At 52.1% G+C, this 13,430-nt stretch overlaps 6 protein-coding genes across 6 annotated transcripts in view; 3 read left to right on the top strand and 3 right to left on the bottom strand.

The window, feature by feature from the left end:
- The window catches only part of PpBr36_04318 (uncharacterized protein), a gene marked incomplete at both ends in the record, with an annotated part of 3,665 nt that extends 82 nt beyond the window's left edge, over positions 1-3,583 (top strand). Inside the window, 5 exons of the mRNA XM_029891480.1 lie at positions 39-133; positions 189-210; positions 280-516; positions 594-1,593; positions 2,484-3,583. Of these exons, the coding sequence (XP_029750532.1) occupies positions 39-133; positions 189-210; positions 280-516; positions 594-1,593; positions 2,484-3,583 (2,454 nt within the window). The remainder of the gene's footprint in view (positions 1-38; positions 134-188; positions 211-279; positions 517-593; positions 1,594-2,483) is intronic.
- Positions 3,584-3,929: 346 nt separating this feature from the next.
- Positions 3,930-4,963, bottom strand: PpBr36_04317 (uncharacterized protein; the record flags this gene model as incomplete). Its single annotated transcript, XM_029891479.1, has 2 exons — positions 3,930-4,464; positions 4,788-4,963. 2 exons carry the CDS (start codon positions 4,961-4,963, stop codon positions 3,930-3,932), a joined length of 711 nt encoding a protein of 236 aa, XP_029750497.1.
- A 479-nt stretch (positions 4,964-5,442) lies between these two features.
- PpBr36_04316 (uncharacterized protein) lies at positions 5,443-8,348 on the top strand (the record flags this gene model as incomplete). Its single annotated transcript, XM_029891478.1, has 3 exons — positions 5,443-6,072; positions 6,309-6,671; positions 6,762-8,348. 3 exons carry the CDS (start codon positions 5,443-5,445, stop codon positions 8,346-8,348), a joined length of 2,580 nt encoding a protein of 859 aa, XP_029750534.1.
- Positions 8,349-8,477: 129 nt separating this feature from the next.
- Positions 8,478-9,588, bottom strand: PpBr36_04315 (uncharacterized protein; the record flags this gene model as incomplete). Its single annotated transcript, XM_029891477.1, has 2 exons — positions 8,478-8,979; positions 9,062-9,588. The coding sequence occupies 2 exons, from the start codon at positions 9,586-9,588 to the stop codon at positions 8,478-8,480; spliced, it is 1,029 nt and encodes a 342-aa protein (XP_029750536.1).
- Positions 9,589-10,811: 1,223 nt separating this feature from the next.
- On the top strand, positions 10,812-11,876 carry PpBr36_04314 (uncharacterized protein; the record flags this gene model as incomplete). The annotated part of the gene is made up of 1 exon (XM_029891476.1): positions 10,812-11,876. One exon carries the CDS (start codon positions 10,812-10,814, stop codon positions 11,874-11,876), a length of 1,065 nt encoding a protein of 354 aa, XP_029750535.1.
- Positions 11,877-12,286: 410 nt separating this feature from the next.
- Positions 12,287-12,932, bottom strand: PpBr36_04312 (uncharacterized protein; the record flags this gene model as incomplete). Its single annotated transcript, XM_029891475.1, has 2 exons — positions 12,287-12,525; positions 12,611-12,932. 2 exons carry the CDS (start codon positions 12,930-12,932, stop codon positions 12,287-12,289), a joined length of 561 nt encoding a protein of 186 aa, XP_029750537.1.
- Positions 12,933-13,430: the final 498 nt, after the last annotated feature.

Below are 13,430 nucleotides of genomic sequence, written 5' to 3'. Positions count from 1 at the left end.
TACATTTCGCAGAGTTCCGTGATTAACGATGAATACAGCGGCGGGGCGAGGCTCTGAGAGTCAACATTAGCGCCGGTGAGGGACTGCAAGATGTCCTCAAGTCGAACCTTGGTCCCCTTGGGACAATCAAGATGTAGGCCACTGCTCTTTCACTTACTTGATCTGCGAGCTATAACTGACTTTACCAGGCTTGTCGACGGTGCGGGACAGGTAAACGAACCGAAGCGAATACCTTTGACGTTGCGCATTCGACGACTGACCGGAAACATTTGCGCATAGATCAAACTCACAAAAGATGGAAACGTTCTTCTTCGCGAAATGCAAATACAAAACCCCACAGCTGTTATGATCGCCAGAGCTGCCACGGCACAGGACGACATCTGCGGTGATGGGACAACCTCTGTTGTGCTTCTTGTTGGAGAGCTTTTAAAGCAGGCGGAGAGGCATATCCAGGAGGGTCTGCACCCAAGAATCATTGCGGATGGCTTCGAAATCGCGAAAAACGAGGCTCTGAAGGTACAAAAATAATGGCCAACAGCCGCATCGTCGATATACACCCATGGTTCTATACTGACCGCGTCTTGCCGGTTTAGTTCCTCGATGACTTCAGGATCCCTCGCGATATCGACCGTGAGCTTTTGATCAGCGTTGCTAGGACTTCCCTGGCGACCAAGCTCAACTCGACCCTTGCGAACAAGCTTACTCCGGATATTGTTGACGCTGTGCTTGCCATTTACAAGGCGCCCGCAAAGCCTGACCTGCACATGGTGGAGATCATGAAGATGCAGCACAGGACAGCCTCCGACACGCAACTGATCCGGGGCCTTGTTCTTGACCACGGAGCGAGGCACCCCGACATGCCCAAGAGATTGGAGAATGCCTATATCCTGACCCTGAACGTTGGCCTGGAGTATGAGAAGTCGGAGATCAACTCTGGATTCTTCTACAACAGCGCCGAACAACGCGACAAGCTCGTTGAGAGCGAGCGGAGACACGTCGACGCCAAGTTGAAGAAGATTGTGGAGCTCAAGAAAGAAGTGTGCGGCAACGACCCCAAGAAGAGCTTTGTTATTGTCAACCAGAAGGGTATTGACCCTCTTTCGCTTGATGTGTTGGCCAAGAACGGCATCTTTGCCCTGCGGAGAGCCAAGCGGAGAAACATGGAGCGTCTGCAGCTTATTGTTGGAGGCGTGGCCCAGAACAGTGTTGAGGATCTTTCACCCGAGGTCCTCGGCTGGGCTGGCCTGGTCTATGAGCAGCAGTTGGGAGAGGAGAAGTACACATTTATCGAGGAGGTCAAAGACCCCAAGTCGGTCACAGTGCTTATCAAGGGCCCGAATGCGCATACCATCACTCAGATCACCGACGCTGTCAGGGATGGCCTGCGAAGCGTCTACAATACTATCGTAGACAAGAGTGTCGTTCCCGGTGGTGGTGCTTTCCAGGTTGCTTGCGCGGCACACCTCCGCAGCGACGCTTTCTCAAAGACTGTCAAGGGCAAGGGCAAATGGGGTGTCCAGGCGTTTGCCGATGCATTGCTCATCATCCCCAAGACTCTTGCCGCGAACGCCGGTCACGACATTCAAGAATCATGTATGTGTATCTCCTTTGCGTATTTATCTTTGCGAAATACTAACCCATCTATGCAGTGGCAAACTTGCAAGACGACCTCGCGGATGGCAACGCTTTCGGTCTGGATCTGCAGACCGGTGGCACCATGGACCCAACATTGGAGGGTGTCTACGACTCCTTTAGGGTGTTGAGAAACTCTGTTGCTTCAAGTGCCAGCATCGCATCAAACCTGTTGTTGTGCGATGAGATGCTCAAGGCACGGCAGATGGGTCGGCAAGGAGGACCTGGCCCGGGCATGGATGGCCCAGAGGAGTAATTGCGTCTCTTTACATAGACACCATACCAGTGTACCTATAGCTATGCAGCCTGAGGCGTTATATGGTAGATATGGATTGATCAAAAAGGAGATGGACTACGTAATTACGTTCCCCGGTTTAGTGACGGGGCACATGAATGCAGGAATAGCCCAAAATGGTAACGTCAGACGATGTTTAGAAACGCAAGCTCTGTATTCTTGATCACTATTATAATTACCTATACTGCCCCCAAATGACATGGACGAATCACACCCCACCCTGTCTTTTTTTATTGCCCCGCGTCGCGTTCACAAAAAAAAAGGTATAGCCCCACCAATGCGGCGCCTCTGTTGCTTAGGGAATTTCTGAACATCAACAAACGAGTTTTCTACTCATGCGCCAGGACATAAACAATGGTTAACTACGATAGTGATTCTTCAGGAGAAGGGGACGATTATACCGAGACTGATGTGCTTCTCGGATATACATCCAAGGAGGCAGGAGCAGAAACAGTTAGCCGTCTCGGTGGCCGTCCTGTAAGTGTCACTTAAAATGCGCCTAAAAGTTTCGTGGCTAACATGGATGATCTTTTTTCTCACAAGGACTGGATAATAGCAGACAAGCCGCCATCAGCAGCTTTGGCAAGATGCAAAGTCTGCAAGGACCTTATGGTTCTCCTGTTGCAACTGAACGGAGAGCTCCCAGACCGTTTCCCAGGCCATGAGAGGCGGCTCTACGTATTTGCTTGCAGGAAAAAGGCATGCCGGCGACAGGAGGGCTCAGTCCGGGCCCTTAGAGGCCTAAAGGCATCTGCCGTGCCGAATCCCTCTGCCGCGGCGGCAAAGACACCGATGGAAAAGCCCCCGGCAGCCAAACCGGCGCAGCCTAGCACAGGACTGGGCGAGTCCCTATTCGGGGTCAAGCCATCTACTGGCGCCAGTTCTGGTGCAGCAAACCCTTTTGCGAACCCATTCTCGACAAAACCACAGCCGGCCGCAGGAGCCAACCCCTTCAGCACCGCTAGCAGTAAACCAGAAGCCCCACCCGCACTCGAGGCGACACCCGCAAAGCCAGACGCAGAGACCAAGAGTCTACCGGCGACCTTTGCAGAGAAACTGAACATCAACAACACACAACCCCCTGCCGGACCACCACCCCCACCGGAACCATGGCCCACTGAGGACGCGCAGCCCAAGCCCTACCCGGTCTCGTGGATCTCGGACGCCGAGTACGAAACGCTCGAGCCGACGCCGATGCCCCGCGTGCCCACGGTCTCGATGGACATTGACGACCCGGCGGCTGGTGGCTCTGGCGGCAAGGAGGATAAGGTGGTTTTTGAGAGCAGCATGGACGCACAGTTCCAAAAGTTTGCGGACCGTGTCGGCGAGAACCCGGAGCAGGTCATTCGCTACGAGTACGGCGGCAACCCCCTGCTGTACAGTAAGGACGACAAGGTTGGAAAGGCTCTGGAGGCTGGCAAGATACCGTCTTGTGGGAACTGTGGTGCTGGCAGGGTGTTTGAGGTGCAGCTTGCGCCGCATGCCATTACGGAGCTGGAGCGGGAGGAGGATGGGTTGGATGGGATGGATTGGGGTACTGTGATTGTCGCCGTTTGCTCCAAGGATTGCCAGGAGAGAGGCGTGGGGGATTCCGAGGTTGGTTACGTGGAGGAATGGGCTGGGGTACAATGGGAGGAGCTCACGATGAAGAGGTAGTCTTGGTACGATTGCCATGACGCACACAAAAGAAACATAAACATGGCAATGGCTTTGGAGCCAGTGGATTCTAGGTAACAATGGATCTGCCATATATATACCCATCAAATTCACCCAAAAGAACTTGTTATTCAGACAGGCCTGGCGTACACAGCTCATGGTACCTGTAAGAATCCACGACATCGACTAGCCCCAAGGTCACATAAACTCCACCTCAAACCTGAACGCATTGCTTTTGTCCCAACTTTTTATACCCTTCCCATGAGCAACATTCGGACTCGAAACGATGGCTGGTATCATAAAATCTATTGCGTCGTAAACCATAACATGCCCCGACACAAGACCCTCACGCAACCTCTTCCCACGCCCTCCTAATAACCCTCGAGAACATTTCCACGTTGACGTCTTCCCTAATCTCAGCCTTCTTCGCCTCGTTGTCGGGGTTCTTGGGGATCTGGACGGTATCGCCCTCAATCTTGAACCCGCACGCCTCCGTGAGGAACGTCTTGAGCGGCGCCTCGTCCAGACCCAGCCACTGCTCCATCAGCGAAAGCTGCACCTCCCTAAATGCTTGGCTGACCAGGACAGCGATGCGCAGGCGCACCATCTCCTCAAACCCCTGAATGTCGGTGGTGAGATCGGCGTAGAGGTCGTCGCTCTCGATGGTGGCCCAGAAGCGGGCGTACTGGGCACCCTCGAGCTGGTTGTTGAGGGCGCGCAGCTTGGACACGGCCTCTGACAGCTCGGATTGCTGCGAGAGGGCGGACGGGCTGAGAAGGTGCAGGGCTTGGCTGAATTGCGGAGATGGAAAGAGGGTCATGGCCTTGACGAGGATGTTGGTGATAACCTCGTCCTTGATACGGTCCGGGTTAAGTTGGTACCTGTGAGGTTGGGCAAGAGCCAAGAGGTGACCTGTTAGCTTCCGACTCATAACCTCAGGCGTCCAAGATCGTGTGAATAGCTCCGCACTGAAGGAGAATAATCAGGGGTCACAGTTGACTTCAGCTCCGTACGATTCAGACCAACCTGCGCCGCGGACGAGCAAACGCGGGTCGGCCCGATATCGTAGGATGTAGTCAGGTAATAGGAAACGTTTAATCGTGCATCATATGATAAGGCGGGCAAACTGGACAAGTTGCGGGTCCAGGGTCGAGAAAGCCAAAATCAAGAAACTGCGACTGGCACCAGTCGCGGGTATCCTTACAGTTTCAGCAATGTCCTGTTGGCATTGCAGTCGCAGAACCTCTCCTCACATTGTGTTGTAAGGTATTGCTCGAGTGTGCCAACGGCTTCGGGGTTGTACCTCTCGAGGCCATTGATGATGTTGGTGATGAACTCGGGCCGCTCGGGCGGGTCCTCGCTGTTGGGAAGACGAGGCATCTTGATTATGTGGATGTCCCCTACTGTGATATGGAGGTATCGGGTGGAGGGATGGTCGTCGAGCCTCGTCGTGGTCCGTTGTCGTCGTCTTCTAGCGAGGGGCAGGCCGGCGCCTTTTTGGAAAGTTCGCGTATGGTGGGGCGCAATTTCGTCGTGTGTGAAAATGCTTGTTTCGCTAAATTAGGACTAGCTCGCTTTGCATGTAGCCACGTGATTTGGTGGCCGGTTGGTGAAGAGAATGACCTCACCAATTGATTGGCGCGCCAAAGAGGTTGCTTGTTTGTGTGCCATGGCTTGATGTCAGGCAAGGAAGCTTAGCCTTACACGGGCTGATTCAAAAACATGCTACCCGAATCTCATTCATCAGCCTCAACAACAATGTTCGGGTGAAAATCATTCACAATTACTGGGGTTATTCACAACTGTCAGTATGCCTATCTTGGTTCGTCAATAAAATTTACAATCATCAGGCTACAACGATGGGCAGCCCTGCGAAAAAGAGGAAGCTAAATGGCGATACAAAGGCCACGCCGCCTCGAGGGCTGGAATACTTTTTTGCCAAGCAAAAGCAAAAGCCGCCAGAGCCACGGTTGAATGAACAAGTCGCCACATCCAGTCAGGTTTTGAGTGACGAGGAGCTTGCTCGTAAACTGCAAGAAGAATGGAACAGGGAGGACGTTGTTCGTGACGGAGCCCAAGGGGTATCATCTACGGACAGCGAAGGTGCTGCTTCACGAAATGTGGATGATTCCAACCTGGGCGGGCCTCATCTCGCCGCTAGCAATCCAATAGTCGATGGTAGCGCCCTTAATGTGACTGCGAGTTCAACAAAGACCAACACTCTTACACTCCAGTCTGCTGCGTCTGTCGAGGATACAATTTCCTCCGTAATCCCTCTTGACGAAAGTCCATTGACATTCGACATTTCAGAATACACCACCAAACTTAAAGCTCATTGGAATGCAGAAGGTGGCAATGCCTCCTATGCCATCCTCACTCGATGTTTTGTGCTTATAAGCGCAACGACCAGTCGCATCAAGATTGTCGATACTTTGGTGAACTGCTTGAGGATTCTTATAGAAGCAGATCCAGACAGTCTTTTGCCAGCGGTGAGCATAACCTCTTTATATCGATAAACTCGCCATTCCAGAACATACATATAAGTTATTCTTATGTCCCTGGCTGTTTTGAAATAAAGGGCTATCGGCTTGCTACAAATTTCTGCCTGTTTCGTCCCTTCATCATTCCCAATGTTCCTCTCATAATTATCCCATATGCTACTCAGTTGACCTCGACTACTTGAATTTCTATGTTGCTCAAATCGCCACTAACAGCCACTTTACAGGTATGGCTGGCTACAAACTCCATTTCGCCGCCATACATCTCATTGGAGTTGGGCCTTGGTGGATCGGCAATTTCAAAAGCCTTGAGACAAGTATGTGGCCTAGACAGCCGCAGCCTCAAGGCCATTTACGATAAATATGGAGATCCAGGCGATGTTGCGTTCGAGGCCAAGAAAAAACAGAGCTTTACATTGAGAAAGCCTAAACCACTTACCATCAAAGGTGTCTTCCAGTCATTGGTTAAAATTGCTCAGAGCCAGGGCCAAGGAAGTGTCAACGTCAAGCAGCAAATAGTAGACAGGCTTCTACAGGATGCCCGAGGCGGCGAGGAAAGCAGATTTGTTGTTCGAACCCTTTGTCAACATGTAAGCATCTCACAATATTTACCTTCATATTAGCTCGGGTACGGCCGGTTATTGAACATACAGAAACTAATTCATGTATTGCTCCACTAGCTACGGATAGGAGCAGTCAAGACAACAATGCTTATTGCATTATCAAGAGCTTTTCTCCTGTCAAAGCCCCCCGGGGCTGACTTCGAAACCAGAGATATCAAGGAACTCGCTCGCCTCAAGAAAGAAGAGCTCGCCGAAACTTGGGCACGAGGCGAAGAAATAGTCAAGGCTTGCTTTGCGCGGCGTCCTAACTACAATGACCTCGTCCCGGTTCTTCTGGAGATCGGGATCACGGATGAGTTGCTCGTGCGTTGCGGTCTCGCACTTCATGTACCGCTGCGGCCTATGCTGGGAAGCATCACCAGAGATCTCAGTGAAATGCTCACAAAACTACAGGGGCGTGATTTCGCTTGTGAATTCAAGTATGATGGCCAGAGAGCCCAAGTCCACTGTGATGAGAATGGGGAAGTCTCAATATTCTCCAGACATCTGGAATTGATGACTGACAAGTACCCTGATCTTATCGCCCTCATCCCCAAGATCAGAGGAGAGGGCGTTTCAAGCTTTATCTTGGAGGGAGAAGTTGTAGCCGTCGACTCGATGACGGGAGATCTCAAGAACTTCCAGACGCTTACCAATCGCGCTAGGAAGGACGTTGCAATCGGTAGCATTACAGTCAATGTATGCCTGTTCGCATTCGACCTTATGTTCCTCAACGGACAGCCACTCTTGGATAGACCTTTCAGGGAGCGCCGCGAGTTGTTAAGGTCCCTTTTCATCGAAGTTCCCCACAACTTTACTTGGGTCAAGAGTATAGACGCAACATCACAAGATTCTGAAGCTGTGTTGGAGTTTTTCAAGGCTGCCACGGATCTGAAGTGCGAAGGATTGATGGTGAAGATATTGGACAACTTACCAGATATTGCATATAAAGGCGATGGTACTACTGAACCAGTAGATGAGCAAGACAAAACCTCAAAAACGACTGTCGTTAAGGTGAAAGGCAAAACAAAGGCAAAAGCCGATAATGCCGAGCCCAAAAAAACACGAAGGAAGCCATTACTCGCTACTTACGAACCCGACAAACGCCTTGATTCGTGGCTCAAGGTGAAGAAGGACTACGACTCAACATTCGATACACTGGACCTTATCCCCATCGCGGCTTGGCATGGCCAGGGAAGGAAAGCTAAATGGTGGTCTCCGATACTCCTCGCCGTCCGCAACGAGACTACGGGGTCGCTTGAGGCGGTCACCAAGTGCATGTCAGGCTTTACGGATGCCTTCTACAAGGCGAATAGAGCATTTTACAATGACGGCGAGGAAGACGGCGAAAGACAGAACACACGAGCTCGACGACCAGCTTTCGTGGAATACTCAGGCCCCGAACCTGATGTCTGGTTCGAGCCTCAAGAGGTATGGGAGATGGCGTTTGCGGACATAACTCTCAGTCCTACATACACTGCCGCAATCGGTTTGGTCAGCGATGAAAGGGGCCTCAGCCTGCGATTTCCTCGATTTTTGAAGAAGCGAGATGATAAGAGTATTGATGAGGCCAGTTCCAGCGAATTTCTTGCAAGCTTGTTCCGTAAGCAAGAGGCCAAGGCCCCGACGGCAGCACAGGGGACACTAGATGATGAATTCGAATAAATTCCCATGCTAGATTACGGTGCCCAGGAACAAAAGCCTATCAAGGACTGAGTACAGTATTACTAATCATCAAAGTTCCATCGTACTTATGCGCCGGCCAACCAAGGGCAGTCCAGGCTATCTTGTGGCCTACTCCTTCCAAGCGCGATAGACAATTCTAGCACCGTATTTCTGACCCTTCTTCAGGACCGTCATGTTCTTCCACTCATCCACATTGACGGCGTTGACGTAACGGCTCGGCTCGACACAGAATGCACTCCGCGCCTTCCGGGCTGGCACGCCATCGACCTCTGGCACATCGATGTACTTGCCAGTGTAGAACTGGAACGCAGGCTCGGTGCTGTAGACCTCAAGGTGGATCCCCGAGTCGGGGTGGTGCGCGGCGACGTGGCGGCTCAGGGGCAACGATGAGGTGTCGATGGGGACGGACTCGGGCTTATCATTGACGATGAAGCAGTCGTCAATGTCAGGCTCCTCGGGACCGAGAGTGAAGGGCTTGTTTCCTTCGAACTTGGAGAATGTGGCAATGCCGCCTGAAGGGATGCCGCCGTCGTCGACTGGGAGGTATGCGTTTGTTGCAATTTCGACCACAGTGCCGGCGATGGATGGGCCGTCTGTCAAGTTGAAGTATCTACGAAGCGTACGAGATATATTAGCACTCCCAGCCCTGCTTTCGCCAACCAAAAGTCAAAGAAGTAGTCGTCCAAGCTTACGAGTGGTTGGTCATGTTGATAGCAGTTTCTTCAGCGCCCCCGACCAGCTCGGCAATGTATTCGATGCCCAACACAGTCACCTTCTTGCCATCGACTGTCTGCTCGCCTGCCGTGTAGATCGTCTTGGCCTTGACGGTACCCGGGAATCCTTCATCGCCGTCCTCGCTCGTCAACGAGAACTCGACTGACTCTCCGCCAACCAGCCCCTCGATGCCAGGAATGTCGCGGATGCCGACAGCCTTGGGCCCTTCCCAGACTCGTTTACCCCAGCCTACCACGCCTCCATGTAGGTTGTTTGGTCCGTTGTTGGCCGCGAGGGTGTAGCTCTTGCCGCCGTTCAGCGAGTTGATCTTGGCGTCCTTGGTGCGGTTCGCGACGCGGCCAATGGTCTCGCCAAAGTAAGGGCTGTTGTACTTCTCGTAGAGCTCCTGAGTGGGGAAGCCCTGAACAATGTCGACGTCACCGACCTTGAAGGACTGGATGATTGCGCCGAGCGGCAGGAGCTTGATCGGTTCGTGGAGAGACATTTTCGCGAGGGAGATGTGTGCAGTATGTGTTTATGGGACAACTGGGGATTAACGAGGCTCGACGCCAGGGTTGCGATACAGTATCAAAGCAATGATCACGATGGGGAAGATGGGGGAGAGGAGCAGCTGAGCTAAGTAGAATCAATTTCTCTATTAAGGAAAGCCAGGCTGGATCTATCAACAGTTTTCGCCCGGAATACCCACTTCTGTTCCACGGAGCAATTCAGGCTAATGATTGATGTTCTTGTCCTATGGTAACCGAGTCTTGGTGTCAACGACCTCACAAAGGATGGTGCAATGGAGACGAAGGAACTAACCTACCATATTGCCCCTCGTCACTCCAACAAGGTGATTTCTCGGCGGGGAAGCCCGCCATATTGCGGGGTAGTTACTTGCTGTGGATAATCATCGGCCCTACCCTATGCGCGCCAATGTAGGCACAGAAGCAATACATCGTACTGGGGTCGAGCAACATCCCATGTTAGATCAATACCGTCGCCTTTTATATTTTAATCATGCGCAGTTCAGTGCATGATGCAGCATGACTTCTAGAAGAGTTCTTTACGATTGTCACTTCTCTTCAATGCCGTAACAGGTTCGGATAACACCATGTCTTCCCACCATCGTGCCACATCTTTGCTTGTCGCTGCTGTTTTCGGTACATGCAGTGCGGGGATGCATGCCTGCCCGTTCCAATCCAATGACCTGCACTTGGCTGTGGCGGACTCAGGTTGCGCCTGATCAATTTGTTGACAAGCTAGAATGAAAAGGCGCCGCCAGATAATGACATGGAGGCCGTAAAGTCCGTCAAATCATGTCTGAGGGAAGACAGGCCTTCCTCTCTCCCGCCAATTTTGTCTATTTCCCAACTCAGTCAGCGGTCTCACTAACAGACTGAGACTCATGGCCCGTCACCAAGATTCACCACAATTTGTTTCACTGAATTCTTTACCAGGCGTAGCCAAACGCTGATGTCAGCCCTGCACTGTCAGTTTCTTTTTACGACATATGTGGTATTGGATCTTGGATTTGTCCACTGCGTCAAGCCAGCATTACAATCATCTTTCTATCTGACCGAACAGCGACTTTTACACAGTGTACTGCGAGAAGCATGGTCGAGGGCATATTTTTACTTTACGGTCAATACAAAAATCCTTGATCTTGCGGCTGGATATCCATAGAACTGATCGCTGCCGCATGGGTGGAGGCTTCGAATAGGAGCAATGGCAACACTGAAACCACCCACGGCGCCTTTGGCAACTTCAACGTCACCGAAGCGCAAACGAGACCATCTATCGTTGGACAGCGGATCCCACACACCACGCTTGCAGCATCAGACATCGAAATTCTCATTTGAGCTCCCTGCTCAAGATTGCGAGGATGGAAGCAGCAGCCCACGCTCAAAGGTAGCCCGCAAGTTCCAGGGGCTTGCCCTGGGCGTTGTCGCAACTGATAGCGGGGCAGGGACTTTCGCGTCTTCGTCAAAACCTTTCGACGCGGATAGCACATCAGGCGCCGCGAAACGCTCTGCTAATGATAGCTTAGGCAGCAGCGAAGACATGCATTATGTGTCGGTCAAGGGACAGGCCGACGATGGGTCGTCCATACGCAAGCGATTGAAGCTTCCAGACCCTACAGAAACCTCGCCGCGCAACAATGACGCCGCGCAGGCTGGCGCTTCGCTAATTCACATGTCTAGCGTATTCACCCCAATTCTAGACAAATCCCCGGAAAATCAACCGAATAGTCCTGCCGGGGATTCAAGCGCCACGGATCCCACGAGAATTGTAGGGGCAGCTGGTGGCAAGGCACCCCAAAGTAAAGCCGGCAGTGGCATTTCAGTGTTTAAGGGGCGTGATCAACGAGCTGGCCCACCCTCTGTCGCTGCCAAAACCAGCGGCGATGGGACTGCCACGGAGGACTCGGACATGGACGTGGTGGACCCTGTGCGCGCGGCCTTGACATGGCATGAGGATGAGATTACGGTCTACGACCCAAACGATGAGGATGACGATGGCGTCGGTATTAACGGGATCGGTTTTCGGCCCACGCCTGCCATCGCCCATGCGAGATCCATGAAGAGGCGCCAGCAGCTTGCCGAGTATAAGAAACGAGAAGAGCGCGAGGCACGAGCTAGGAGGAACTTACGTAGGAGGACAAGTCCCAAATCGAGCAGCGAGGCAGCCAAGGTTTCGGATTGCGATGCGAAGCGTTCGCATTCCTCGGAGCCACCGGCGAGGAGGGTCCGTTTTACGGAATTTGAGCCCACCGTCGTAATTACCACTTGATGACCTGATGAAATGTTGATGAGGCTTTGGCGTTTGCAGCGCATATGGCTTTGGGATTCGCAATATCTTTCTGGTGCTGATAGCTCGAACGGTACAGAGAGAACCCGGGGTTTTTTTTTTTCTCCTACACAATCAAAAGATAATTTCACTTTGGATTTGACGTTGGTATGGCTTCATCGATATATAACGGACGGCTTTGACTCAGGGGATGCGTTTTGGATGGCAGATAAAGGCACACGCGTAGGACGCATGCCAGAAACTGCTCTTATTCGAATACAATATATACCGATATGCAACACTGGCGGCTCAAATGAATGACCACAGAAACGTAATGCTCTATATACTTATACATACTGTCACAATAACGTTACATTCATCCCTTAGTCAAAACTGTGCCCTGATCGATGGAACTACCAGAATTTGTACCAACTCTTCTGTGCTGCTAACCTTGCGGCTTCTGCTTCCTCCTCGGCCTTTTTCTTCGCCTCTTGTTTCGCTTTCGCCTCAGCTGCTCTTTGGGTATATACCTCCACGGTTCTCTTCATATTTTCGCGCTGTAGTCTCCGGTTGTACTGACAATACTCGTACGAGCCTGTTGCGGCGAGGACGAAGGCTCCCACCGCCCAATTTGCGGATTTAGGTATTGGGGCTATGCATCGAATGGTGTTAGCTTAAAGTGCTCATTTTCGGATGAAAAATACGGCCAGCGCCGCTGTCAGGAGACTGGTGCGCACCTCCGATGACATAGCGCAGCCCACCAACGGCCGCACCGGCGGCTATGCCCTGCAGAAATCCATCTCGCGAGCACGGTGCCTGGTGGACCTTGAGGAAATCGTCGGCGCTGATCGTCTTGACCACCTCGCCCACGCCCGCGTTCGGCTGGCCTGCCCGGGCCTTGATCTCCGCCCTCCGCTTTTCCTCCTCCTGCAGCGCCTTCACCTGCTCGGGCGTGGGTGCACCTTGGAACTGCTGCTGCTGCCACGGTGGAGGTGCTCCGTTGTCAGACCCTGGCGCCGAGGGGTATGATATTATGTTCATGGGAGCTGTGGGGGCCATGATGTGTATTCAGCTCGTTATATCGGAGACTCGTTCAGGTTTTGTATGTCGTAGGAAGTCATCTCCCAGGAGAAGCCTCTTTTTTCTCGCCGCTGTAGTCCTATGCTTGCTGAGGCTTGCTTGGAGCTCTGGGAATCTGGGTAGTAGTTGGAGCGCAGGGTTGGGGTTTGACGGCAGGGGTTGTGGTCCACTAAATAAAATTGAACAGGGGTTAAAGAGGTTTGGTCCGTGCAGTCGCGTCGTTGCCCGCTTCCAATAAATCCAGTCGCGTTCAAGCTCGTGGCGGGACGCGCTTCCATGCTAAATGGAATATTGGACTGGAGGAAAATCATGAACCCCACCGTCCTATTTACAACAACACCAAAGAAAAGCGTACAGACAGTCTAGAATTGACCTATTTTTGGGCAAACTAACAATCTTTGTCCCTAACGATTTTCAGCTTGGTGGCCATATCGATCCTTGCCCACATATATGAACCCGACTGGACTATCCGTAGTG

The sequence above is a fragment of the Pyricularia pennisetigena genome, chromosome 6, assembly GCF_004337985.1.
Source record: "Pyricularia pennisetigena strain Br36 chromosome 6, whole genome shotgun sequence".
In the NCBI taxonomy this organism is placed as follows: Eukaryota; Fungi; Ascomycota; class Sordariomycetes; order Magnaporthales; family Pyriculariaceae; genus Pyricularia; species Pyricularia pennisetigena.
The sequence above is the reverse complement of the archived record's forward strand: the minus strand, read 5'-3'. Positions and strand labels throughout refer to the sequence as shown.